Source organism: Pleurodeles waltl, chromosome 6 (assembly GCF_031143425.1).
Source record: "Pleurodeles waltl isolate 20211129_DDA chromosome 6, aPleWal1.hap1.20221129, whole genome shotgun sequence".
NCBI classification, from domain to species: domain Eukaryota; kingdom Metazoa; phylum Chordata; class Amphibia; order Caudata; family Salamandridae; genus Pleurodeles; species Pleurodeles waltl.
Window position 1 is genome coordinate 338,141,264 of NC_090445.1, and position 27,888 is coordinate 338,169,151.

General features: G+C 43.7%; 1 protein-coding gene across 2 annotated transcripts in view; it reads right to left on the reverse strand.

Annotated features, from left to right (window-relative positions):
* Window positions 1–12,307: 12,307 nt before the first annotated feature.
* Window positions 12,308–27,888, reverse strand: part of LOC138301925 (uncharacterized) — a 136,345-nt gene continuing 120,764 nt past the window's right edge. The window contains exons 1-3 of one of the 2 annotated variants that reach the window (XM_069242384.1): window positions 19,036–20,819; window positions 13,675–13,754; window positions 12,308–13,215 (exon numbers count right to left, since the gene is read on the reverse strand). In XM_069242384.1, coding sequence (XP_069098485.1) covers window positions 13,125–13,215; window positions 13,675–13,754; window positions 19,036–20,766 — 1,902 coding nt within the window. In that variant the 5' untranslated portion in view covers window positions 20,767–20,819 and the 3' untranslated portion in view covers window positions 12,308–13,124. Of the gene's footprint in view, window positions 13,216–13,674; window positions 13,755–19,035; window positions 20,820–27,888 lie in introns of those variants that run through there. The other variant, XR_011205168.1, reaches the window with a different exon arrangement.

Sequence of the window (27,888 nt, forward strand, 5' to 3'; positions counted from 1 at the left end):
TTGGAATGACCACCTGATAGTCCAGTAAAGATATTCGCAATGAGAGAAATTCCTGGAGGGAATTATGTTCATGCCTCTTGGAGCAGAAGTGATATTTTATTGTTTACAAATGAGTACCCGAGATTGAGAAAGAAACCAGTGGAATGGTACCAGCAGACAGATAGGTTTGTCAAACTTGCAAAATGCCTAGCTGATTTATAGATAGAATAAAAAGAAGTGTTGATTGGCCAACAAGAGAAACTCCACGAGATCCAGTTACAGGTGCACCATTGCATGATGTAATGAAAAGCTATTACAAAGTGATTGACTTTTTGAAAACAAGAATTTCCCCTAAGAATACTGACTGGCAAAGAATTGATAGGACAGCTCAGGAAGCAAAGGAGTCAATACATGCATACTATGAAAGGTTGTTGCAGGCATTCAGTACTAATATGATATGGTACACTGTTCCGAAATCGAAAGGAGAGGAGAAAGAGAAAGAGTCCTGTTAATCAGGAGCAATGGTCCTCACACACCAAATCTGGTGTCATGCTTCATCATAGGACAGCTCCTCGTCAGACCGGCGCTGCAATGTCTGACGGGCACCCCCCTAGGGGGGGCTCTTTGCCGGAGATCTTTTTGAATATACTCGATGATGCCACAGAGCCAAAATATGGGTCCGAGAGAGGAGAAAATGTATGAAAAAAGAGAATAATAAAATTGGCTCAGATCCCTCACCTAATAGTTTATTATTTGCTGTTGGGAAATGGTCAAGATTAAAAAGAAATCAAGGGAGTGAGACTAAAGACAATGCTTGAACACCCACACAAGATCAATCAAAGAAATTGAGGAGGACGGAAAAGGTCCGACACTCCTCAATATGCGGTCGACATGTTTCGCGTCGTTGCTGGTCCAACAGGATCCCGTGACGCTTCTTCAGGACCTAATTTAATTATAGATTTTCTCCACAAGAAAAAAACAAAAACAGAATACTTATACTTCTGTTGACTAACGTTCACAGTCAAGACGTCATCAGTCACTTAACAGGACTAAAGCAGACTGGGTTTCCTTTCCTATCAGTCGCCCTAAGTATGGGAAACAAAAAAGAGGGCTAAAATTAGCTCAGTATATCATCGCTTCACCAGTATTCAAGGGCGACGAGTACAGGTTAATGCAGAAAAAGGGGAGTGACAAAATAGTGCAACACTCAGTGATCAAGTGGTTGTAGGCATACCATGCTGGTAACATATAAAGTTGCTTACCATCTCAATTTAGAGAATAGGCTTCATGGGATATCGCTGGCCCATCACCCGGTACACAGTAGATCTGATGGTAAGAGAACATGTGCCAAAAAAGGAGAAAAGGGGGGGCATCATATTATAGTTATATACTCGTCATAAAAGTCCGAGGTACAAATGGTTAGAGATAAGCCAACCAAGTTGGGAAAATGTAGGACTGACAATAAGGTGGAATTCAAAAGTCGTATTTACATATGACTCACTTTAAGTCTAATACACATACATCATAGAAGCAGCAAGAAACAGGAAAAAAAAACAGTCATCAATTCTGTGTGAATGTTCATAAATCTCCCCAAAATCACGTATATTGTAGGGCATGTAGCCAGTTTCGTTGAGTAAAGAGATACTTCATCCTAAAAACACACTAAGAGATGTGTCAAAGGTCAAAAGTAAAGTGGCACATTAGAGGGATAAAGATATGGGGGTATGTCGTGACCCAGGAATGATCATACCTTTATATAACACACCGTAGTAAATTTGAAGAAAAACAAAGACTAGGACCGAAGGAGTGCAATCTGTAAGACTGCGGCCGTATCGTTAGGTATAGAGCATGGGGTCCCTGGCCTGGAAACATCATAGCGTTCGAAAAAGATGCCGTGGTAAAGTTTCTGCAAGAAAAGTAGAGTGGTGCACTTACTTGCGCGGTTACCGGTTTTGTCTGCAGCACCAACTGCCCTGGCGGTAGGAACGGGTAAGTGGCCAAACCGCCACACTCATTATCTGGCGGTCCGGCACCTCGTCCCTGGCGGTCAAAGACTGCCAGGTTTGGAATGACCACCTGATAGTCCAGTAAAGATATTCGCAATGAGAGAAATTCCTGGAGGGAATTATGTTCATGCCTCTTGGAGCAGAAGTGATATTTTATTGTTTACAAATGAGTACCCGAGATTGAGAAAGAAACCAGTGGAATGGTACCAGCAGACAGATAGGTTTGTCAAACTTGCAAAATGCCTAGCTGATTTATAGATAGAATAAAAAGAAGTGTTGATTGGCCAACAAGAGAAACTCCACGAGATCCAGTTACAGGTGCACCATTGCATGATGTAATGAAAAGCTATTACAAAGTGATTGACTTTTTGAAAACAAGAATTTCCCCTAAGAATACTGACTGGCAAAGAATTGATAGGACAGCTCAGGAAGCAAAGGAGTCAATACATGCATACTATGAAAGGTTGTTGCAGGCATTCAAACATTACAGTGGTATAGAAACGAGTGAGCCCAAAGACAAGATTCATTTTGTGTTCAGATTTGTTGAAGGGTTAAGACCTGAAGTTGGTAGCATGCTTAAGAGTCATTTGATTTGATGCAGATTAGACCAGCATACTCAGGGATGCAGGGAATTCCACAACAGGGAAACATGCAAATGGTTCAGAGTCAGGGACTGATGAGAAGCAGAGGACATGGTGGATTTGGAAATGGAAATGGAAATTGTGCAAGTGTTGATCTGAATAATAATGTTAATTCAGGTGATATGCAGACAATGAAGATGATGTTACCTTGTCACGCTTGCTATGGTCATGGACATTAGAAACAGGAATGTCCAATGATGGTACAGGAAGGTCTTGTGCAGATGAATCAACAAAATCATTTTCAAATTTGAGAGGACCGAGAATTTGGAATACTAATGTAAATGTTCAGAATATGAATATTCAAATGCAGATTCCTCAGCAAGTGCAAATTTCCCAACAGCAGATGCAGGTGCCACGTTTTCAGGTACCACAGCAAAAGCAAATGCAACCACAGATAAAAATGATGCCACAGCAGCAAATGCAAATACCTCAAACTCCAATGGCACAGCAGCAGATAGTGGTTCCTCAGCAGAACATGGGTCAAAAGTTAAGTCAAAATAGTCAGTCATGCATTACACAGTAGCCCCTACACAGTGACGATGAATCGAGTTATGAAATTGTGAGGGAGAGTTTGGATCAAGAAGAATGTGTGCTAGGAGCTTCATTATAGGTGGATCATGTAAACGGAACAGTAATGGGTCATGATGTTTCATTCCTGGTTGAAACAGGAGCTATGCGCTCTACTGTCAGAACTGTAGAAGTCCTTAATGTGCCACTTTCCTGGAAAACAGTACTGGTTGTAAAAGTAGCAAATCAGCACCTGACAAATGGAATTACTGAACCAGCTGCTGTTATAACAGGTAATTTCGAAGACATGCACAGATTTGTAGTCTGTGACTCAAGTCCAATGAGCTTATTGGGAAGAGATATGGTGTGCAAAACAAGATGTTCAAATACTTGCACAAATGATGGAATTGCAATCCAAACAAATAGTGATGATGAGGCATTTTGTTTACCAATTGGAAATTGTAATTTGATTAATGAAGAGTTTCCATTGATTACTCCTTTTATTGCATTTACAGTATTGGACCTGCCAATTGACTTACAAGATACAGTTATTTCAAAAGTTTGGGATCTTTCTGGAAAAGATGCTGGTCCAATTATAGGAGTTGAACCAGTTAAATTAACAGTGAAACCTAATCCAATTTCTCCTCAACATCACATGACACCAGAAGTAATTGAAGGAGTTACTCCTGTAATTGTAGATTTTGTTGAACAATGAGTTTTGAAAGAAGTGCTGAGCAGCCCATGTCATTCACCTGTTATGGGTTTGCGAAAACTAAGTGGGAAATTTCACATTGTTCAGGATTTGGGAAAAGTTAAAATATATTGTGGTCAAATGTTGTACAGTGGCACTCAATCCAGCAGTGAGTCTGTTCCAAATTCCATGTGGCACAGAATGGTTCACAGAAGAGGACTTTTCACAAGCATTTTCCTCAGTGCCTATACATGCACAGCCAGTTTCTCTTTAGTTTTAAATTCTGCAACTGTGTGTGTTGTTGGTGCAGGATCCGATAAGGCTTTTCAGAATCCACATCTATATTTAATCAAGTGTTGAAAAAGAATTTGGAATAATTGGAAATGCCTTTCCAATCAACATTGGTTCAGTACATTGATGACCTATTGGTTGCTTCAAAGACACAGGAAGTAAACTGAAGGATGCTATTGCCGTGTTAAATCATTTGGGTGTAAATGGACATAAAGTGTCCCCAGCAAAATTACAGTACTGTCAGAAAGAAGTGAAATACTTGGGACGTCAAATAGAGAAAGGTGCAAGGAAGGTGTCCAGAGAACGGGTTACAGCTATTTTGCAAATGAACCCTCCTGTTATTCAAAGAGATGTCAGTATGTTTTTGGGAATGTTGAGTTACTGCTGCCAATGGACTCCCACTATTTCTGTTATTTTCAAGCCATTACAGAGATTGAACCACAAAGACATAACTAATACAGTGCCCTTTGCTGAAGCTTGTATGAAAGTTTTTACTGAGCTGAGAGTCTGTGCAGAGCACCAGCTCTAGGAATGACTGACTACACAAAGCCATTTTTACTGTTTTGTCATGAACGTGATTGTTGTGCACTTTCTGTCTTGACACAGGTACATGGTGGCGTAAATCGTCCTGTAGCATATTTTTCAGCTACATTGGATCCGGTAGCTCCTGCTTTACCAGGCTGCCTTAAGCAGGTAGCTGCGGTTGGTTTGAACCTCACTCAGTGTGAGAGCATTGTGATGGGACATCCTTTAACTGTTCTGGTCCTTCACCCAGTTGAGGTCTTGCTTACCAGGACCAAGACTCAATATTTAACAAATACCAAGTTGATCAGATATGAGTTGTCAATTTGAGGTTCATCGAACGTCACCCTTAAGTGTTGTACTGTGCTTAATCAAGCAACCTTGCTCTCAGTAGACAATTTTGAAAATGAAAATGTTTATGAAGTTGAACATGACTGTCTAGAAGTTACTGAACTGTGTACCAAACCCAGACCTGATATTCAGAATTCTCTGTTAGAGGAAAATTATCAAATATTATCCGTTGATGGTTCCTGTTGAAGAGACAGTGCGGGAACTTTCAGATCTGGTTATGCTGTGTCCACTATTTCTGGCATACCTGAAGCTTCATGGCTTCAAGGAGTATTTTCTGCACAAGTGGCTGACTTGGTTGCTCTTACTAGAGCATGCAGTATTTCTGCACAGCTTAAAATTACGATTTTTACAGACAGCCAGAATGGATTTGGTGTAGCACATAATTTCGGGCAGTTTTGGTCCCAGAGAGGTTTCTTGACCTCTTCTGGCTCACCAGTTAGAAATGGTGATAGGATTCATGATTTGTTACAAATCCTGCCATTGCCTGAAAGGATTGCAGTGGTCAAGTGTACCGCACATCAGAGATCAGCGTTTTCAACTCCATGGGAAATTCCTATGTGGATCAGGTTGCTCGCTTCACTGCATTGAATAGTGTAACATTTAATGAAGAATGGAAAAATGTTGGTGCAATGAATACTGATGAGACAAGTCAAAGTTACATGTTGACAGAAATTGACACTTAGGAAGAAATAAAAAGGCTCCAAAATGAGGATCCAGACAATGAAAAGAAAAGCTGGGTAAAACTGGGATGCACACAAAGAGAAAATTATGAAAAATGGGTTTCATATGAAGGGCAGGTGGTTTTGCCAAACTGTCTACTGGCGCAAATGGCAAGATATTATCATGGTAAAACACAAATTGGCAGAGATGATTTGAACATTTTAGCAATCCTGGTACAATCCAAAGTTTAGACAGGTTGCTGAAGCAATTTGTCAAAAAGAACTGTTGTCAGTTTGAGTCACATTGGAAAAGCAGGTGGTCCATTTAACAGAATGCAGATGGATTTCACGATATACCTATGAGTGGAGGTTTCAGATATGTATTGGTGATTCTCTGTATATTTAGTCACGAGACTGAAAGCCTACCCCACACGTAGAAATGATAGCCTCACAGTAGCAAAGCTGTTACTTAAGAGAGTTGAGCCCTCGTTTCGGGTTTCCAGCCTTTTTAGAATTAGAGAGAGGAAGTCACTTCAACAATGAGGTGATAAAATTATTATGTTAAGCCTTAAGCACTGAGCAAAAGCTGCATTGTAGCTATCGACCTGAAGGTTCTGGTTTGGTAGAACAAATTAATGGAACTTTGATAGCTCAATTAGCAAAAATGTGTGCATCCACAAATCTGAAATGGCCAGATGCTTTACCATTGGCTCTAATGAGCATGAGAAGTACACCTGACAGAAAGACTGGTCTCTCTCCCCATGAGATCCTAATGGGCAAAGCAATGAGATTGCCAGCTGTTCCTGCAAATGCATTCATGACTCCATTACTTGGTGCTGGATTACTGCAAGGGTCTAGCTGATGTGGTTCTCTCTTTGTCTCACCAGATGGAAGCAACAGCCATGCCACCATCCCAAAACCAGTGTCATAGTCTCCGAGCTGGTGACTGGGTGGTGATAAAAAAGCATGTGCGGAAGACTTGCTTGAAGCCTAGGTGGAAAGGTACTTACCAGATCATTCTGGTGAAGTTTGCTGTGAAGTGTGCTGGAATTCTGAACTGGGTCCATGGGAGCCATATTCACAAAATGACTTATCATCCAGTGTTGCTGAGAGCACCAGTTGAAGTAATACAGTCTCAAGAAGAGCAAGTGACAAAGACAGAGCAAGAGACTGCAAGAGGAAAGATAGTACAAACTGGTGAAGATCCAGGTACTCTTCTAAGAGGTGAAATATAGGTCAATCCTGATACTCCTCTCTCAGCAGAATCAGAAACGGACGTAGGAGGAGAGTCAAGTCTAAAGAGGACTCTCTCATGTTTTCTTGAGATAAAAACTGTTCAACAAAGAGCCTCAGGGTTCAATGTTGTGTTTTTCATGTAGCTTATTTGTTCTGTTTGAGTTTCACTTTTGGCAGGAAACTCACGTAATGTTTTCACATAGTTTTAAATGTAATTTTTGTATGGAACCTGATGGAGAAGAGAGAGGAATGACTGTGTAATTCAATTATGGCTGCAAAAAACGTGGAGAGATACATTTGATGCACAGATGATGTTCATTGGCTGCAAACTAAACCACCCCATAGTCATGTCCAATAGAGGCTTAGTTAGTAACTTTTGGGACATTAATACAGCAATGTTTTAGGTGATGTAAGTCAGATTCCATTTAGCTTCAATTCTGTTCAGTTCTCAATTCTAAGCCACGAGATGCTACTTAGTTCTTCCCTATGATTCTAATGGTTCAGTTATATTAGGCCCAACTTTACTGAACTGTTTCCCTTTAATGTCCTGATGCTGATTAATGAAGACCTCCCTGCATTCTGCTGATAAAGATTCTACTGATTGCTGATCCATTTAGGAGAGGTATAACCAATGTGCATTTGTGTTTTCTCTTTAGAAACTCCAACCACTTATTTTGGTTAGCGCCATAGTTAGATGTTTTCCAAGTTAATTTTTGTCTTATTTTTCTTTTTGCATGAAGCCCACACAGTGCTAGTTAGGGATGCCTGACCTAATGTCTAAATTTGACTGTTTTGTTAATTGATGTTGTTTGTTTCAACTGCACAAACAATTTTTCACTAAATTCTGTTGCTATTCTGTGTTGTTCTTTTGTAGTGTCCAATGTTAAATTTCTTAATTAGATTAAGATTCTTATTCTAAATAAATAACGTCTGACAAGCCCAAACCGGTTACTGCAGGTTCCCTCGGGCTGTCTCCTCCGGTTGTTGGAACTTTTTAGTTGAGCTAATTTAAAGCCTGTCTCCAAACTATACCTCTGCATGTGAGATTGTAAAACTGTTGACAAGTTGTTCCATAGGGGGATCCAGGCCAGGGCCATTTTATCGGGTGCCGACCTGCGGCCAATGAGAGGAATCCTTCAGTTCTCTGATGTAAAATTGTGCCTTGGAGTCCATGAGTGTGTGGTCCTGAGAAAGCCTCAGGAACTTCTGACAGGCTTCGAAAAAGGTGTAGCTTGGTAAGTAAGATTGGGGTGATGGGAGCTTCAGATTTTCCAACAATCACACTGCTATATAATGTTAAAATAAATTTACAAACAGAGCAGTGAACAGGGAGAGGAATGCAGAATGGTAGGAGTGGGTAGTAAGTAAGAGAAAACACAATATTTGGTAAACTAAACAACATTTTTGAAGACTTTTAAAGCAGAGAAAGAGGGAGTGTGTATGCCTTTTTGTCTTTGTTTATGTAAACATTCCTTTTGAAATCTGACTGATGATATCTAACTGAAAGCACCTGTATCCAGCTATTCACATGAAAATAAATTTATTGGGGGAGGGGGTGTAACACCCCAAACAACCCCTGAAGCTATGCCCCTGAGCTTCGCTGGACCTTCCTGGCCAAGAGCTGCTGTTTAACTGTCGAGAAACGTCCTGATTTGTGTTACTGTTGGTAAGCTGGTTATCTGTGTCAGCACCGGTTGGGTGCCTAACAACTGACGTGTGCGACACACTGTCTAATGACTGCTACAGCAGTCATTGTTTGAGCAACATAATATAGTCTGAGCGTGTCATAGAAGCTAAATTTATGTGATCTCCCCAGCGATACACACACCGAAGAAAACAAATTTTGGCAGCCACTGCTCAGACAATACTGCTGAGGGCAGCAAGTCACTACTCACGGACATTCCAATACTTGTCATCCTTATTCTAGCTATGATCCTGGAACTATAATTGTCATACATTGACACTGCATTAAGTATTTGTCTTAAATGTTACATCAATGGCACCAACAACAGAATGCATCTTTATGGTGGTGCCTAACCGTGATGCACACGCTTTCAATTTAGTGTGTGCATATTGTTATAGTTTGGTTTAAATGAAAATATGAAAATGTTTGATTATAATGTAGTTTAGTCCATTGCCACCCCGTCTGTATTTTACCTGTAACAGTTCCTTGCATTACCTATTAGTGTCCCTGGGTTGTTTCTTGTGCCCGTCTGTTTCCCATGTGGTCCTCGTGTCCACCTTTCCCTCGTGCCCATTTCCTGGCATCTTTTTGGGTCAGGCTCCGCTGTGGAACCCCTTGAACTGACCATAGTTTTTTTGGTTGTATAGAATGGTAGAAAGGGAGGTTACTAGCAAGGGTGTGCAAGAAAGAAGTATCTCTTCACTTATTTTTATGACAGCTTCATAATTCCAACACATATTATCTGCAATGAACTCACAGTAAATATACATTGAGTCAACACAATTATGAAAACTATGGAAGGAGAACCAGCTCTCTTTCTGCAGTGTCCTGGTGAACCTAACTTGGATAGGTCTCAAAGGTTGGACAATATTGAGGCTTAGCTGAGGCTGCAGGAGGGTGTATGTAAACAGATACATGGAAATTAGCTATGTTAGAACGTTGTTTGGGAGCATCGTAGGAGAAGTTTAAAACATACACTGACATTCCTATTAGAGGGTGAAACTGCGCTTAAACAGTTGGAACTAAATTTTGAAAAAAACAATAAGGTAGTTGGTAGGCGTATTTATGTAAGGCAATTGCCTCATAGGCAGTAGATTGTATGCAAACGAACTAAGAGTTTTAGCTGCAAAGTGTAATAATCAGTGTTTTCAGGATCAAATGATACATTAGCAGTTGGTTGATGAAACAACCCCAACCTTCAAGAGAAGTTACTGTTGGTCCATGGTTTAAAGTTAGATAAGGCTATATGCATTGCTCATCAATCTGAGGAAATGATGTTGGGCAAGAGAGAGATATCATACAGAATCACACGATCAGGAGCATCCAAGTTTTCAGAACCCATGAAACTGATCCGAGTGGGTAGTCAGGTGATAAAAGTGACTAACGGAAACATGTGGAATATTGAGTAAGTGGTGAAGGCCCCAGGGTGTATCTTGTAGTTCTCAACTGTGTCACGGTTTCACAAGTGTGCATCCTTCAGCATGCCCAAGGGAGAGACTCTGCAGATGTTCATTCACAAACCCGCAGTCCACGAAGGTAACAGCAACTGTGTTATATAAAATACTATACAACTTGTACTTCTGCAGATGTACATTTTTTCAGAAATTAATTTGCACTAATATAATAATTTTCTACATTTCAATAGTTTGCGCTTTGCAATTTTTATCTTAGATTCTGGCCAATTCTTTCCAGTTCCATGTTATTAATGCTGTTGGTGCCATTATTTTCTACACTTATTGTTTACCACAAATTGTGTTCATTTTGACATCCACTTTGTTTCATGTTTACATTGTTGTTGAGGGAGAATGTGTAGAGTCCTCTAAGTACACAAACAAAAAACTCCCTTTATAGATGTTCACAGTATGGAACCTTATTTATATTGCTGGCGCACAACTAGTATTTGCAAGTAATGAAGTGGTTACCTTATAGCTGTATGTAAACCTCGCTCATGATAAAAACCCTTTTCCATCCTCATTTTGTATATAACTTTCCTTTCCTTTATTTTTATACATTTATTTTAATTAATAAATACTTGCTCATATAATACATTCACCAGATTAGAATAATATTTCATCCCACATTGATTTAAAATTTCTTATTTTTCTTTCTAAAAAAACATAATCAACACTTGCATACAATAAAAGCTTTATCATTCATGTAATATCTAAAATGTTGATATGGCGTTTCGGTGGTGTAATGATATGTGAGTTTTGACCGCTGACTCCACCTAGCACTACACCATCACATTAGTGACCACCAACTTCATTTTGCCTATTGACTTTATTTTAGCATTCGCCACTGCCACGTTAAAAGCCGCAATTAATTTTCCATGTTGTACTGTGCTCATGTTTCTATTCTTCGTATTTTTTTCCCACCAAGGGCTTAGGTTAATAAGAATGTACTCAGACGGCAGGGACGGTGTTGTTTTGAATTGGCACCTTGGGATTGTGGCTAAGTCCCAAAGTGTTATTTTCAAAGCAGGCCAAAAGCAATCAGCATTTATTTTTAATAAATAAACTTCTGTAGGGAGAGGGAGGTTCTAGACTTTTCCCCTCTTGTTTGTTCAAAGTATAAGAGGCTGAGACCAGATGGACCGGGGACAGAGAGTGTTTGGAGATCTCTGGCACATCCAGGACGCTGGAGTGTGCCATCCTTCCCGTGAGGATAATTGATATCTCTCTCCTCAACTGATTCAGGGACCTGGCGATCTGATGATGAATAGGAGGGAGATGAAGCAGTGATGTCCTTTTCTCATGGTGATGCACATTTTTTAATTCATTATTTGCTTTGCATTATAATATAGATACATATATTTGCTGTATATATATATATATATATATATATTGAAGTGGAGAATCATTTGTACAATCTTTCATTTCACTGCTGTGACCATTTTTGAACGTGTGCTTTCAGCATGCTAATCTCCTTTTAGGAACCTTGCGTAGTGAAATAATAAATGTCTTCTTTTAAGTAATTAGGTAAATTGGTGAACATGGACCTTATGAATAATGTTTTCAAAGGTGGAGTAAATTGAGAGATTTTGGTTGGCAACAAGAATTTTTTTGGAAGAAACAGGAATTAAATACTGTTTTAGACCTCTACTGGGAGATAATTGAATGTATAATTTAAAGGAATCGGTATGGGTATAAAGATCTGTTTATAATAGGCTCTGAAGGGAGCAATGTGAATTCAGTAGCATGCTGGCACACCATAGTTATTGTAGGAAAGCATTATGGTTTAAAAAAATGAAACAGGCTTTAAATAGCAATTTTAAAGAGAATTTTGAAAACTGTGACATTGATGTTACCTATATTCACGAAATAAATTGTAGAGATGGTGGTTAGTGGTGAATGGTGAGTAAATATACCCATTGTTAAACCTTAGATTCATATTGTATGAGATTGTAAACATTGTTTTGTATTTTTTCAGTTATATCCTGTATACAAAAAACTGTTTATGGATTTATAAATTCGGCCTGAAAAAGTGAAGTAAACCATCTAAAAGACCACCGAAATGCCGCGTTGACATTTTAGATATTACACGAAGGATACAGCTTTTATTGTATACAAGTGATGATTATATGGTTTTTAAGAAAAGAACATTTAAGAAATTTTAAGTCAATGTGAGATGAAATATTAATCTAATCTGGTGAATGTATTATACCAGCAAGTATTTTTTTTATTAGAATAAATTTATAAAAATAAAAGAAAGAACAATGATATACAAAATAAGAATGGAGAAGGGTGTTTATTGTGAGTATACACACGGGTATAAGGTAACCACTACATTACCTCTTGCAAATACTAGTTGTGTGCCAGCAAAATAAAGAAGGTTCCATATTGTGAATATCCATTAAGGGAGTTTTTTGTTTCTATACTTATATTAACCATGTCCTTTTATTGGTGTGAGGGGTACCTCTCCTACTTTTTGGAGTCCTTTAAGCTCAGCATTCTACTAGTGCCTGTTGGTACGAGTCCTATCTGTTGGGAGTTTTTCCTTGGATCCACATATAACTTTTATTGTAAAAGGCTGTCTCGAACATGCGAGGTAGCAATAACACTACAATCCTCAAGATGGCAAAGTCGCACCAACAAAACCGTCTAAGAGGCGCGATCTGACCATTAATCTGCCAGTCGTGTGAATTGTGAACAAGTTGTTGAAACAGAGACGAGTAAACATCTTGACAGCAGCCACGACCCTTTCTGTCCCTGCAACGTGCTGTTGGTGACTAAACACTGACAAACTTCTAAATCCTATGGGGGCTTAGTTCACTTCTACCTGTAAAATAGATACCGGACTAAATCGGGAAACGGGGTGAGGTATAGGGAGAGGAGCCGAGGTTGTCGTCTTCGAAGACCCATGGTTTGTGGGTGGGATAAGACTTGCCCACCATCGCACAGCAGGCTTGTGGGTCGGTCTGAGGAGGTGCCGACGATTTTCTAATGTGTTATGAAGGCCTCCGGTCTGTCTTTGGCGGGTTGATAAAGGAGGGCTTAGGTGACATCTTCAGTTCTTCCTGTGACGTGTGCCTTTTCCGGTGGCCAGGGGCCGGGTTCTCTAGGACTTCCTTGGTGGCGACTGGCGCTCAGTATCCGCTCCTGATGTGTTGAGGTATTGAAAGGCCCAGCGGCTCATGGCACGTGGGCACCTGTAAAACATAGAGAAGGAAATTGTGACCCCTTGGGAAAGGTCTGAGGAATGCCAAACACGCTCTCTTTTTCAGATGACAGCTGAGAAGACAGTGTTTGTGTCCTTTGAGTGTTAAGTATTGGGTTGTCACTTTCTCAGATGCTAATGCTACTAGCTACATTTTTCTCTAGGTAAGGACAACCCATTGCTTGTAAAACAGCAGGAAATGTTTCCTTTGATCTGAAGTCCGGCCTTAACTGTGAATCTCAGTCCCAAGCAGATGGCAACCCTACTGGCTCCTGTTATTAGCTGCTGTACTAAAAGGCACCCAGCACTGCAAGGACCATGCTCCTCAATTGAAGTATGAAAGGACTCACCCTTTTCTGGGTGTGTGAGCGTGCACACACACACACGCTGCATGTGCCCACAGGAATGAAACCTGTTCACATTGCATAATCCGTATTCTGTAAGTGCATACCTGATTCCGAGCGCCGTGTCCTGCAGGACCCTGCTGGGTGTGGGGTACGTGTATCTGAAGGGAGTCTGGTCGTGGTGCACCTACAGTGGATGAAGAGGGGAGACACAAGAAAAACTCATTGTTAGGGGGTTCATTCGTATACTGCATAGAAGTACTTCCAAACTGTTCAAAATAAACATGAGTGAGTGTGTCTGAAAACCTGCAAATGAGTACTTTGCTAGTAGAATGTAAGTCCTAAAAGTGACTCATGCTTTTCCACCCCTCTCCCTGCCCCTCTGAAGATGGTATCAAAACCTGCTGCCAACCCCCTTCTTTCCTCAAAGGATACTGCTTCTGCCCCACTGTATGTTGCCTCCACATATAGCTTCACGCAGGTCCCTCCGTAATCCTGCTGCTGCTCAACTCTCAAAAATATTGTCCACGCATAATGCAAAACTTGCCCTCTCCTGGGTCCTTCTGGCAACCCTTTAAGGTGGTCTCCACGTCTGACTCTACCTCACATTCTGGTACTTCCCAGGGGAGTCTCCTAACATAGTGCTAGGCTTCCCCAGCCACAGGCTCTTCCATTCCTCTGATGCTGGTATAGTGACTGATGTAGAACAATCCTGTAATTGTGTGGTTTATTCAGCCTGAGTTTGTTTCACCAGCAAATTAGTGTCCCCACAGACATTGATGGGTGTAGCCTGGTGTGACCAGAGACCGAGGTCAAAAAGACTATTGCAACATGTCAATCTTCACAACAAAATATGCAGTTTCTATGATGTTATTTATATAATACCCACAAGTAACACAGGATCCTGCTATACATTGCAAAGAAAGATCTAAAGCAAAAAAGTCAATTACATTCATATTTATCCAACTGAAGCTGGGTGTTAATGAGAAATCGTCCTGACCCTTAGTTTGCACCAAAATCCCTGAACCCCCAAAAGTGTGTCTCGTCTCAGTTTTGGTACTGAACCTTCATTCCATGGACAGTCTACTGTTTTCCAAGTCCTCCTTGTCCCAACGAAGGTGGTCTCCACACCCGTCCCCAAGCTTTTCCTCCTTGTGTCATTCTTGCCCATCGGAAGGTGGCCTCCTCTTAGTACTGCGCCAACACCCAACACCTCCTTCTTCTGTTCCTCTGAATGTCACTTCAAAGCCTGTCTCCAAGGCTTCCCTCCCCTCACTCCAGACATGGACAATCTACTCTTGCATGCATCTCCTTAATTGATCTTGCAGTATTATCATAACTTACTGAATATACAGAATCAAAGGTGCATGTTTAGTAAAGTTTTGCATGGGTGCTCATGTGGCACAACACAATGTAAAATATAGTACATATTCACCATTCACTGTCAAATCCAGAAAGTGCCGATAGTGCTGAATTGAGCTGCACAAACCTTAATACTTAAGGGCCTAATTCATTTATATATTCTGTTGCAATAAAATCTTCGATTAGCAAAAATAGGTGGATTTGCAACAGCGAAATAGGTTTTTACTGTATACCAATCCTATTTTAGGAGCTGCTAAACTTTTACCAATACCTACAATGGGACAGAGAATGGATACATTTTTAACATTTGGAAGGAGCATGTCATAGGCGTTCCTTCCAAACTGCGAACTGGTATGAGATGTATCAGTGATTTGTGACTATACTATCAGCCAGAAAACATTGAAAAGTTCATGACTCCCAAGTTTGAGTGGGAATATATTCGCCATTGTGAAGGCGTCCAGTTAGGACTCCTTTTCCTCTTGTTAATCTTAAAAATATGTTTAGGAGTAGGCAGTGGTGAAGAGGCAGGCATCCTTTAAAAAATAAAAATAATTTTAACTTATGAAACTGGACCGCATTTAAAAAACATCTGTAATGAAAGTTAGGGCCAGATGTAGCAAGGTTTTTGCGCCTCGCAAATAGCGAAAATCGCTGTTTGCGAGGCGCAAAAGCCACATTGCGATGGCCATTCCCATTTTACGAGTCGGTAACCTGGTTACCGACTCGCAAAATGGGAATGCGAGTCGCAAATAGGAAGGGGTGTTCCCCTTCCTATTTGCGAGTCGCATCGCGATGCAGAATTGCATTGTGACCGCGAACGCGGTCGCAAAGCAATTCGCAATTACCACCAGTGTCACACTGGTGGTAACCCATTCGCAATGGGACCCCTTCCCCTTTGTGAATGGCCCTGAAAACATTTTTTCAGAACAGGCAGTGGTCCTATGGACCACTGCCTGCTCTGAAAAAAACGAAACTGACACGTTTCATTTTTTCGTTTGTAAAGCATCTCGTTTTTCTTTAAGAAAAACGGGCTGCATTTAAAAAAAAAACTGCTTTATTTAAAAGCAGTCACAGACATGGTGGTCTGCTGTCTCCAGCAGGCCACCATCCCTGTGAGTGCTGCGACTCGCAAGGGGGTCGCAAATTGCGACCCACCTCATTAATATTAATTAGGTCGGCCTTTGCGACCCCCTTGCGACTCGCAGATGGTGTCAGGGACACCATCCTGCATCCGGCTTTGCGACTCGCATTTTGCGAGTCGCAAAGCCGGAATTTCCTACATCTGGCCCTAAATCACAGACATAGTGGTCTGCTGACGATAGCATTAACTCTGATTGGAGGCCATACCTGTGGTGCCCTACAATTGATGGAGGGTTTGACAGTTTGCAACTTACCTCATGAATACTAATGTAGTGGGTTGGATTGTGAACCATCACGATTTGGAATTTGGTGATCCAACCTATTTTTTTTGCAAAATTCTATTCCATTTAGAAAAAGTCAGTAGCTAATTTACAAACACTTTTCGCGAACTGCAATTTCGTACACCAGCCCATAGATCCCTAAATTTGCGTTCTCCATGTAGAAACACAAGTGCAAGAACACCCCGACTGGCCGTAAATTCATCACAAATGCTTCAGCTCTCCAACACATGGACCATATTCAAGCGTGATAAATGGCAATGTACTCGTGTACACAATGTTTGCAGACACCAGCTTAACACAAAACCTACATACAACATACATTAACACACACAATAGATATTTATATACCAATTATTGACAAACCAGCCAATTAATGTCCTGAATGTTTTTGCAACAGGTGTTCCTATACACAATGTTTTGTAAAGAGACTTAAAAGTTTTTTTTCTAGGGGTAAAGCTTCAAGCAGTCCACTAGTGACATTTCTGGCAATTTTACTGTGCATTTAAAACGACAAGACAATGCTCCTCATGAATAACGTGCCAAAGGGTTTCGACCTCTGATGATAGGGGCAGTGTTCAAAGAGGTCTCCTCAGGGTCAATGAGATGTCACTCATTCAGGGCACTAAATACAAGATCACACAGTGAAGAACTGTTTGTAATAGTACTTGTAAGGATTTTTTAAGACAAATAAAGTTTATACCGATGACCATCCTAAAAGAGTCTAGTGTGTATGGCTCAAGTACCGTGGTATCACGGGGATGTAGTTTGAACTAGACATAAATCCTGTTGACTATCTATGATGGGGATTTTTGTTTATATTTGAAGTACAGATCTAGGGCTCCACCCTTACCTGTTGGTTTAAGTATGATGTCCTCCGCATCATTTAGTCTCCTTAGGGCCTTACATTTCTCTTTAGATGAATTAGGTCTTATATATCTATCCTTGCCTTCGATCGTATCCAGCTTCAATTATTATGTTTTTTCCAAAACGCAATATCTCCATGTGTTTGGTGACAGTAGGCAAAATTTGGATAGCCTCCTTAAACAAGTGTATTCCTGAACACGCGTTCCATCTGAATCGGAGAAATAAGCTCTTTATCGTATTTTATGAAAAAACTACCTACTTAAATCCTTACATGAATGAACCCTGTTCATGTGGTTGGAACAAATAATAATTCTTTCCTAAGTACACCTGTCTCATGGAGATCTAGTACTCTTTCAGACACGGTATGAATTGAAGATTCATCTAGATTTCCCAGCGGTATGTTTGTCTCGAGGTTCATGTTTTTTTTGGTACCCTGATTCTGCCATCCTTTTCGCCCTGCCTCCACTTTGTGCTTTCCCTAAAAATGGCCTCCTTCTCGTTGATTAAACAGGAAGTCGAAACACGTTGGCACGTTATTCATGAGGAGTACTGTGAAACTGAATACACATTGAAATTGCCACAAATACCACTAGAGAACTGTTTGTTGCTTTACCCCTACAAAAATGTTTTTGGCCTCATCAGGGACAATATTAATTGTCTCTCTAAAACATCGTGTATGAGTACTAAATGCACAAACATTTTTTCAGGACATTTTTGGGATGGATTGTCGAAAACTGCTATGTAAATGCCTATTAGATGTGTGTGTTAATGTATTTTATGTATGGCATTTTTTTTTGTTATGCTAGTGTGTGCAAACATTGTGTAAACCAGTACACAACCATAGCACAGAATGAGTTAGACTAGTAAGCAACATGACCACACACTGAATCAACAGCACCAAAGAGGGGGGTCCTCTTGTGGAGATTTTACGTCAGGTGATAAGGAAAGGAGCTATCACCACCATGAAGGTTCTCTCTTGTGCGCAGATGTTTCTGGTGGGCCATTTCTTTGGACCCTCAAAAGAGGCGGCTTACATGGTTCTCAGAGAGGACCCTCCTTTCGCTGCATGATCGGCAATCCCAGAACAGAACACTGCTTCCAAGCGCTGCACGCTCTCTGCTTCCTGTGCTGTGCCAATCTGGTCCTAGCTCAGATTTTTGGGGAGATATTGATAGGGAGCAAGGTACTTGAGGGGGCAGTGCAATGTAAAGCAAGGGGGGGCAAAAGTATAATTCTATACTAATAGTTGAACTCATTTTGTTTAACAGTTTGTTTGAGTCAGTCGTCTGAAAGCAGTTAGTTTCAATGCTTTCATTACATTAAAAGTGTATTAGGCTTGAATCATTTAGTTTATATTTGTATATTGTTTGCATTCCTGTTCTTGGTGCAACACGGCTATTCATCGCACCTTTCACAACGCACCACTCTTCCCTTACCCCTGTCCTATCCTTCTATCAAGGCTTCCTGCCCCCCTCCCTTCTTTACTACAATGTGACTTGCTTAAGGAAAAGGCATCACATTTTATATGTATTTTCAAACGCCTTGCCAATTGCCAATTTGGTTTTCAGGTAAATTGCTTTTGTAACTAATTGATTTGAGATAACTGTATTTCTCACTATCTGGTTCAAAGTTCAAAATAAATACTTATTACGTTATGCCCACACTGCAGTCATCCGTTTTCACAAAAGTCCTGTGTATATAAAATACAAGAATACTCTTCCCATGATACTGACACCACCAACCAGTTCGTTGTCCTATGTGAGGGTGCTGCAGAATCATCCTGTAAAACATACTCCCAACCACTAATTCCCACTGCCTTACCTGCATGTCTCCTTTGGAGAACTTCAGCAGCAAGAGCTCCAGGTTTCGGGGTGCGCTCCTCTGAGGCGGTGCTTCTACAAGAGCTGGATGACCTGGTGCCAGAGGACAGAGATGCACCTCTCTACAGCCTGCCACACCAGATGCTGCGCACGATGGCCGGGGGCTGTTCAGGGGAAGGGCACTCCATTGTCCAGTTCTGTGTGAAGATGTGTAGTGCCGCTTCTCCTGCACTGCCTCCCCCTGAAGTGAAGGGAGAGTGACCATGGTCTTCTTGGAGATGTGGGATTTCCGGGCATCTCCCTGGTCTTTTGCTTGCTCCAAGTGGCGTTTGTGAGCCCTGTGAATTTGAAAAGAGGCCAGCAGGCTTTCTGAGCAAACACTTGTGGATGGAGACAGGTGACCATCAAAACGACCACTGCCAGTCTGAAAGGAGGGCCAGCTGGTCAAAGAAAATTGCTTTTCACTTATTTCGTTCCTCCAAACCTCACTTTGGCTGGGGTTTAAGAACGTCAAGTCATTTGGGATGCTAGGGCTTCTACTGAAGCTCACAGCTTCAATACGATTTGGACTGCAAGTTAGAGCTCCTGTCCCCTCACTTATCTCCGTCCTCAATGCCTCTCTCTGTCCTGGGGGTAGGGACGTGCAGTCACTGCTGATGCTAGGGCCTCTACCTATGCAGGAAGCTTCAAAAGAACCAATGGACTCCAGGGCGGCCCTGCTAGTCGAAGCCTCTCTCCCTTCACCAGCCTCATGTTTGCTGGGGGCAAGGGACCTTGAGTCAGGGGAGCTGCTTATGGTTCTATCAATACAAAAATACCTGGAAGTACTAATGGCATCCTGAACTGTCCTGCTAGTCTGAGTCTCTTTCCCTTCAGCAATCTCTGTTCTGCACCCCTCGTGCTGTCCAGGTGTTAGGGATTTTAACTCACATGGGCTGCTAAGGCCTCCCCCAGTGCTGGAAGCCTCAGTAGAATCTTTGGTCTTTTGCAAGTTTTTGATAGACAAATTCCACCTCCCTCCCCAGTTTTCAGTCATGCACACCTCTCGACTGGGGATGCTAGTGTCTCTAACAACGTAGGAAGCTTCCATGGAGTTCAGGCTCTTCACTGAGTTCTTGCTGGTACATGCACTTCTCTCTTCTCTCATCACTATCTTCCCTCCCTCCAGTTGTTCAGGAATAAGGGACTTGCAATCTTGGGAACTGCTAGTAGTTTCGTCAGCACAAGATGCTCCAGTAAAGCCGGTGACAGCCGGTGAGATTATCATTGCTGGGTCTGAACGACAAATGGCCTTTTTACATTCACAAACTAGACACGGATGCAGGGATGCAAGCCTGTTGAAGGTTCTAGTACTTGATGCTTCTTGGGCGCCAATATCGTCCAGGGATGTGGTCTCAGTTGAATCCACTTTAATGTTAGTCTCCCTACATTTCTGGCCCTGATCCGGTGGTAGGCAAGCAAAGGCGCTTCTCGCCCCTGAAAAGCACAGAAAGGCAACATCCTTGGACGGAGACTCTGTCTCTCTTCTTATTTTTCTTCCTAAAAAGTTCTCTTCATCAAGAGGTAGTGATTGTGGGTCAGATTTGCAGTCTGCTCTATCCTCTCTAAGGGAACCCCTATGGGCGCTGACGTTTTCTAGGGTGGTCCTGGAATTCAGTGCCATGCTGCCTATGGCTTCTTTTATTTCCTTCTCTTGTTCAGGAGTGTCAAGACTAGAGTAATGGCAATACATAGTCACTGGGCCAAGAAAAGAAGTCCGGCTGCAGCTTAAGTCTTCCAGGGAGTGTTTGTGATTCTCAGTTTGTGTCTGTACGTTACATGTTAATTTTCTCAGTTCCTTGCCTTGCCCACCTACTGCATCGTGAAAGGCCCCAGCTCCTTGAATACTGTTGTCTGTCAGGTGTGAGGCCGAAGGCAATCTACAGTTCACCAGTCTAGCCCTTGTGTTAGGGGATCCACTTTCCTTGTTAGTTTCCATCATCCCTTCCTTGTCTGAGTAGGCCTGGGACATGAGCTCATCAAGGCAAAACTCTTCAGTAAAGCTCAGACAATGCAGTGGGTGCCTGGTGGTAAGGACACACATCTCTATGTTGTTCTCTAGCAGGCATGCATTGGCTTCATTGAGGGATGGGGTATTATGGTTTTGAGCACTCACATTATGAATATGTATTCTACTTGAGTCACCATCCCCCAGCTTAATCATATCTGTGAAGCCCCCAGTTGGGTTTGCTCTTGCCAAGTCCTTGCATTCACCATATGATAGCGAACTGCCTACTTCCATACAGGAGAAGCCTTTAGAGATAAGGGCCCCACGGGTGGTAGAGTTACTGCTACAGTGTGCTTTACTTGAGGCACAATCCCGGCTTGCTTCATTTTGTCTTGAGCAGGCCTCCTTCTTCAGCTCACTTTTCTGTACCTTCCACATGTCATGTGTTAATGAACTGTTCTCATTTATGCAGGGGCTCCAAAGAGAGCCAAGAGTTTCTAGTGTTTTGTCAGTAATCTCATCATGCCCACGCTCTGTGCATTCCTTTTCCTGGCTATTGAAGGCTCTCTTTTCTACCGCTCTGATCCATTCCTTTTCACCAGATGGTAGGCACCTGACCTGGTCCATACAAGGGACGCCATCAAAGCAACCGGTTACTGGAGTGGTGTCGGTGTTACTGACGGTTTTGACTAGGGTATGCTCCCAGCCTTTCTCACCTTGGCTCGGGGTTGGGGGTTTGGAGTTCTGGATGGATGGCTCACTGCTCTCCTTGTCTGAGAAGAGGTTTGGAGAGTGATAGACGCTACTGCCACAGTCCTTCTGGAAGAAAGCCTTGCCCGCTGAGGTGTTTCTGAGTAGAGGCACGGAGCTCGACTCATCAGCTGGGTCTCCATCCCAAAGATCTTCTGGCTGTCGACACTCCAGGCTCTCTGTAGCTAGGCAAGGCCCAGGGAATGGGGCACAAACAAAGAGAAGAAATGAGGACCATCTAGGTCAGAAGTAGGCTGAGGTTAAGTATAACAAAGTGGTATTCAACTTACAGCTGGATAAGCTGCTGATACTTAGCAAGAGGTCCTCACACATAGGGGTGATATCCAGGACATCAGTGCCCTCCGACTCTTCTTCCCAGTTGGTCAGTGTTGGGGCTGCTGTGTGGTCACCAGGTAGTGGCTGGGAGGGAGCTGCACCCTGGAAAGAGCTGCTCTTATCTGATGGGAAAATATAATAAACAAAATTCTAAGAGGTTAATGAGGTGTAAGAGAGCCCTGGTTATGTGGAATGTGAGGAATGCAGGCAACAAGTGTGGAACCTGAAGGCGGCAGGGCACGGGGAGTGGGAAACATCCTGAACAACTAGGTCTAAACCCCTACTTGCCTGAACCACTACTGCTAAACAACTAAAAAGTCTCAACAACTAAGGCCCATATTTATACTTTTTGACGCAAAACTGCGCCAACGCAGTTTTGCGTCAAAAAAATTAGCGCCGGCTAATGCCATTCTGAAGCGCCATGCGGGCGCCGTATTTATTGAATGACGTTAGCCGGCGTTAGCCGCCGGCGCCGTCTGGTGTGCGTTAAAAAAAACGACGTACACCAGGCAGCGCCGGCGTAGGGGGATATGGAGCTTGGGCGTCAAGAAATGGGGCAAGTCAGGTTGAGGCAATTTTTTCGCCTCAACCCGATTTGCGCCATTTTTTTTCACTCCCAACCCCCATAGAAATGACTCCTGTCTTAGCAAAGACAGGAGTCATGCCCCCTTGCCCAATGGCCATGCCCAGGGGACTTCGGTCCCCTGGGCATGGTCATTGGGCATAAGTGGCATGTAGGGGGGCACAAATCAGGCCCCCCTATGCCACAAAAAAAAAAAAAAAAACACTTACCTGAACTTACCTTAATGTCCCTGGGATGGGTCCCTCCAGCCTTGGGTGTCCTCCTGGGGTGGGCATGGGTGACAGGGGGTGTCCCTGGGGGCATGGGGGGCACCTCTGGGCTCCTTCAGAGCCCACAGGTCCCTTAACGCCTGCCTTTTGCAGGTGCTAAAAAACGGCGCAAAACTGGCCGTACTTCATTTTTTTTGACCCGCCCACTCCCGGGCGTGATTTTTGCCCGGGAGTATAAATCCCACGCACATGCCTCGGAGTCGATTTTTTAGACGGGAACGCCTACCTTGCATATAATTAACGCAAAGTAGGTGTCCACGCTAAAAAATGACGCTAACTCCATGGACTTTGGCGCTAGACGCGTCTAACGGCAAAGTATAAATATGGAGTTAGTTTTGCGTCGAAATTGCGTCAAAAAAACCGACGCAATTTCGGCGCAAACGGAGTATAAATATGCCCCTAAGTACCGAACAACTACTGTCTAAACAACAATTGTGCCTGAATATCAATTGCCTGAACAACTAATTTTAAGGTAAGGTTTTCTTTCTGGTTTTTATGGTTTATTAGTTGTTTAGAATATATATGAAAATTAGTTGTTCAGGCAATTGTTATTTAGGCACAATTGTTGTTTAGACAGTAGTTGTTCAGTACTTAGTTGTAGAGACTTTTTAGTTGTTTAGGAGTAGTGGTTTAGGCTATAGTTGTTTAGGACCTAGTTGTTCTGTCACATATTCACGGGGAGTATGACAGGCACATGTAGGAAATGTTAGAGGTGCAGACAAGGTGTTTGGAATGTGAGGGCACAAATGATTGCTCTTACAGGATGTGGGAGTGTGAGTCGCGAGGGCAGGATGGGGGAGAATGAGAGAGATTCAGACAGGGTCTGAGGAATGTGAACTACAGCCAGGAGTTGGAGAATCTGAGTTGTACAGATAAGGTGTAGCACATGTGAGACGGTGGTGGGAATGAAAGTGTACAAGAACATGTTCTGTTACACTGGCAAAAGTCCATACGCCCAAGCACAACATTTTTACCACATTCAACAGACAAAAACCACTGGAAATGAAGACACAGAGGGCCTGATTCTAATGTTGGCGGGTGGCGGGAGCCGCCAGCCAAGCGGGAACCCCCAGAAGACCGTACCGCGGTCGAAAGACTGCGGCGGTCATTCTGGGTTTCCCACTGGGCTGGCGGGCGACTGCCAAAAGGCCGCCCGCCAGCCCAGTGGGAAACAGCCTTCCCATGAGGACGCCGGTTCCGAATGGAGCCGGCGGAGTGGGAAGGTGCGACGGGTGCAGTGGCACCCGTCGCGTATTTCAGTGTCTGCATAGCAGACACTGAAATACATAGTGGGGCTCCAGGGGCCCCGCGGCACCCCCTACCGCCATCCTGTTCCTGGCGGGAGACCCGCCAGGAACAGGATGGCGGTAGGGGGTGTCAGAATCCCCATGGCGGCGGAGCGCGCTCCGCCGCCATGGAGGATTCTCAGGGGCAGCGGAAAGTCGGCGGTACACCGCCGACTTTCCGTTTCTGGCCGCGGCTGAATCGCCGCGGTCAGAATGCCCAGCGGTGCACCGCCAGCCTGTTGGCGGTGCTACCGCGGTCATTCGCCCTGGCGGTTTTTACCGCCAGGGTTAGAATGACCACCAGAGTCTCTCTGCAACTGTTCAAAGGTCGCTCACTATGCATGCCCTGCAGCTAAGAGGATTCCTTCACTGCTGCACACACCAAACAACACAAAGGGGGTCATTATGACCCTGGAGGCCGGTGACCGCCAGGGTCACCGACCACGGGAGCACCGCCAACAGGCTGGCGGTGCTCCCTCGAGCATTCTGACCGCGGCGGTTCAGCCGCGGTCAGAAACGGAAAGTCGGCGGTCTCCCGCCGACTTTCCGCTGCTTTGGGGAATCCTCCATGGCGGCGGAGCGCGCTCCGCCGCCATGGGGATTCTGACACCCCCTACCGCCATCCTGTTCCTGGCGGGTCTCCCGCCAGGAACAGGATGGCGGTAGGGGGTGCCGCGGGGCCCCTGGGGGCCCCTGCAGAGCCCATGCCAATGGCATGGGCACTGCAGGGGCCCCCGTAAGAGGGCCCCACTTAGTATTTCAGTGTCTGCTTTGCAGACACTGAAATACGCGACGGGTGCAACTGCACCCGTCGCACCTTCCCACTCCGCCGGCTCAATTCTGAGCCGGCGTCCTAGTGGGAAGGTTGATTTGCCCTGGGCTGGCGGGCGGCCTTTTGGCGGCCGCCCGCCAGCCCAGGGCAAATCCCAAAATACCCTCAGCGGTCTTGCGACCACGGAGCGGTATTTTGGAAGGGGAACATTGGCGGGCGGCCTCCGCCGCCCGCCAATGTTAGAATGACCCCCAAAGTAGTCATGACTTTCTGACTTCACACAAGGCCACTCCAGCTCACCTTCCATCTCCCTGCAACACAGGGCCCGCTTAATTCTACCATGCATTTTCACACAACAGCACAGCACAGTGTACTTGGGGGGTAAATCCCTATAACTTACCAGTCAATTCCAAGAAGGCACTAACTTACTACCCAAATAAATTATGTTTCACCTGCACAACCCAAAACTGGTTTGTAAGAGGCTGGCTCAGTTTACGGTGTACACCTATGGTGTGGTACCCTATACTGAGTCTAGGCAACCGTTAGTGATATTGAATAGGTGTCCAGATAGCAGAAGCTCTCTAGGGGTAGGTGAGGCGAGCAGCTAAAGCTTATCCAGGAGGAATGTAAAGCACTTGCAACACCACAGTAGTCAGACAATAACTTAGTCACAAGAAAGAACCGCACAAGTGTTGCAAAAATAAAGAATACTTAATTACAGTAATACTACCAAACTACGGAGGAGAACATGGCGGGCTGCAGTGCCGCTGCTGGGCGCTAAGCAATGCATTTCCCGGGCGAGGGCGGAGTGGTGATTTCCTGCTCGCGCCAATGTGTTGGCGCGGTTTGCAGGAGTCCTGGAGGTCAGGGGAGCGTTGGAGCGGCTCAGACGACGGACGCAGCACTTTGGGAGCCCTGTGCTGGAGTAGAGCCGTCCTAGAGCTCCAACGCTCACAGAGGGCAGTGGTGCAGGCCCCTCTTCGTGGAGGCAGAGCCAGCCAAAGCAAAGGCTGGATGAGTATAGAGCCGGTCAAGGCAATGGTAAGGAGGGGGAAGTCGGTGTGGAGAGGGATTGAAGCATCAGAGAGACCCAGAAACTCTTCAAGAAGTCAAGAGGGGGGAACCCTGGCTCAGCGCACTTGGAGTGGAGATCAAATTCAAGGTAGGCGGGTCAGTGACCCTTTTTGTTTGGAAGAAGCTTGTGATATCATCCCCCCACTGCTTTAAGGCAGTCTGAGGGTTCTCTGGGCCCCAGAGGTGAAGCTATCTCTTCTAATTTACTGAAACACGGGCCTAAAAAACACATTCAGAGTTGAGTAGTAAAACAAATAGCAAAAATATCCCTAAAATCACTCCCTCATTGAGAACTTATCTTAAAGTTGAGCCTGGGATTGTAGATTCTCCATATAAGGAACTGGAAATACAACAGGAAAAGTGTACTCAAGGAACTGCAGGAGCAAAGGGATATAGGGGACCATGGGTCAAGAGGTCCCCTCCAGGTAACTCAGCTTACTTCAAGGGTTGACAAGGAGTCACCCCAGGTTTATGAAGGGGTCCCTCCCATACAGTTATCTAGAGATGTGGTTCTCCCTGCCGGCAGTTTAGGACAAAGGATCTCAGAAGATAGCACCACTGCTCAAGATCTGGTTTGTCATACGGGACCCCCCCCCGAGTTGATCCTGGCGGTGACCCTTCAGTAGAAATTCTGAGGATATTGGGAAGGGCTTCTTAATTTCAGGAAAAAAACAGGGGTAAATAAGAGAGGCCTGTGAGGCTTTGGAGATGAAGCTTGATCTCTTGACATTAAGAACTCAGGCTCTGGAAGATACGGTGGTAGCCTTAAAATTTGAATTAGGGGCATATAAAGTAGATATTCAGGTGTTGGAGGATTCTGAACAGGCTTTATAGAGTAAACTGGAACAGTTGGAGAATAGCTCAAGAAGGAACAACTTGAGAGTGTTGCATATTCCGGAAGGAGTGGAAGGAGAAAATCTGAAAGCATTTCTAGTTTCACTTATAAAGACTGCGCTCTTGTTAGAGGAGAGTGAAGAAGAAATTATACGTGATATTCAAAGGGTACATAGAGATCCTTTTAGGAAAAACCCAAATAATAGTAAGCCCCAGAAAATCCTGATCAACTTTTTAACTTATGGGCTGCAAGAAAAAATTCTCTCTAAGGCACTTAAGTTGAAAACTATTAAAGCTCAGGATTTCTCGTTCAAGATCAGATCAGACTTGTCTAGGATTACCATTAACAAGCAATGGGAGTTGGGGCAGCAGCTCGAGGAATTTAAAAGGTTAGGGGTATCTGCACAGCTTAAGTTCCCTGCTACCCTTAGAGTTATGTACAACAATAAGATGTATAATGTTAGAGCTTGTAAGGCAGCGGATGAGTTGCTGGCAGATATCAAGTCAGGGGATTGCACCAATGGAAAGTAATAAGTTTGGCCCTCGCCCGGGATCCACCTGCGCTCAAATTATGGGCCTACACCGGTCTATTATTCGTAGAGGGTTCTACAAGGGTGGGGAGGGGGTGGAGGAAGGGTATGGAGATCAGAAGGGGGCACTAGGTGGGGATCATGAGGGAACAAAAAGAAAAAAGGGTTCCTTTTTCACCTCAATTAATTTGGCACCTAGTTGGCAATGGCAAGTAATTTTAGCGAATGCCAGGACCCCAGGGGCAGCTCCTTTCAGATACTTTCTTGGAATGTTTATGGCCTAAGAACAAAGGGAAGAAGAGAAAAGATTTTACAATATTTAAGAGACTCCCCAGCTCAAATATTAATCTTGCAGGAGACTCATTTAACTAGAGAAGAGGGTAGTGAGTTGTTTAAAAAGCAAAAATGACTTCATTCCTATGTTTGTACTGAG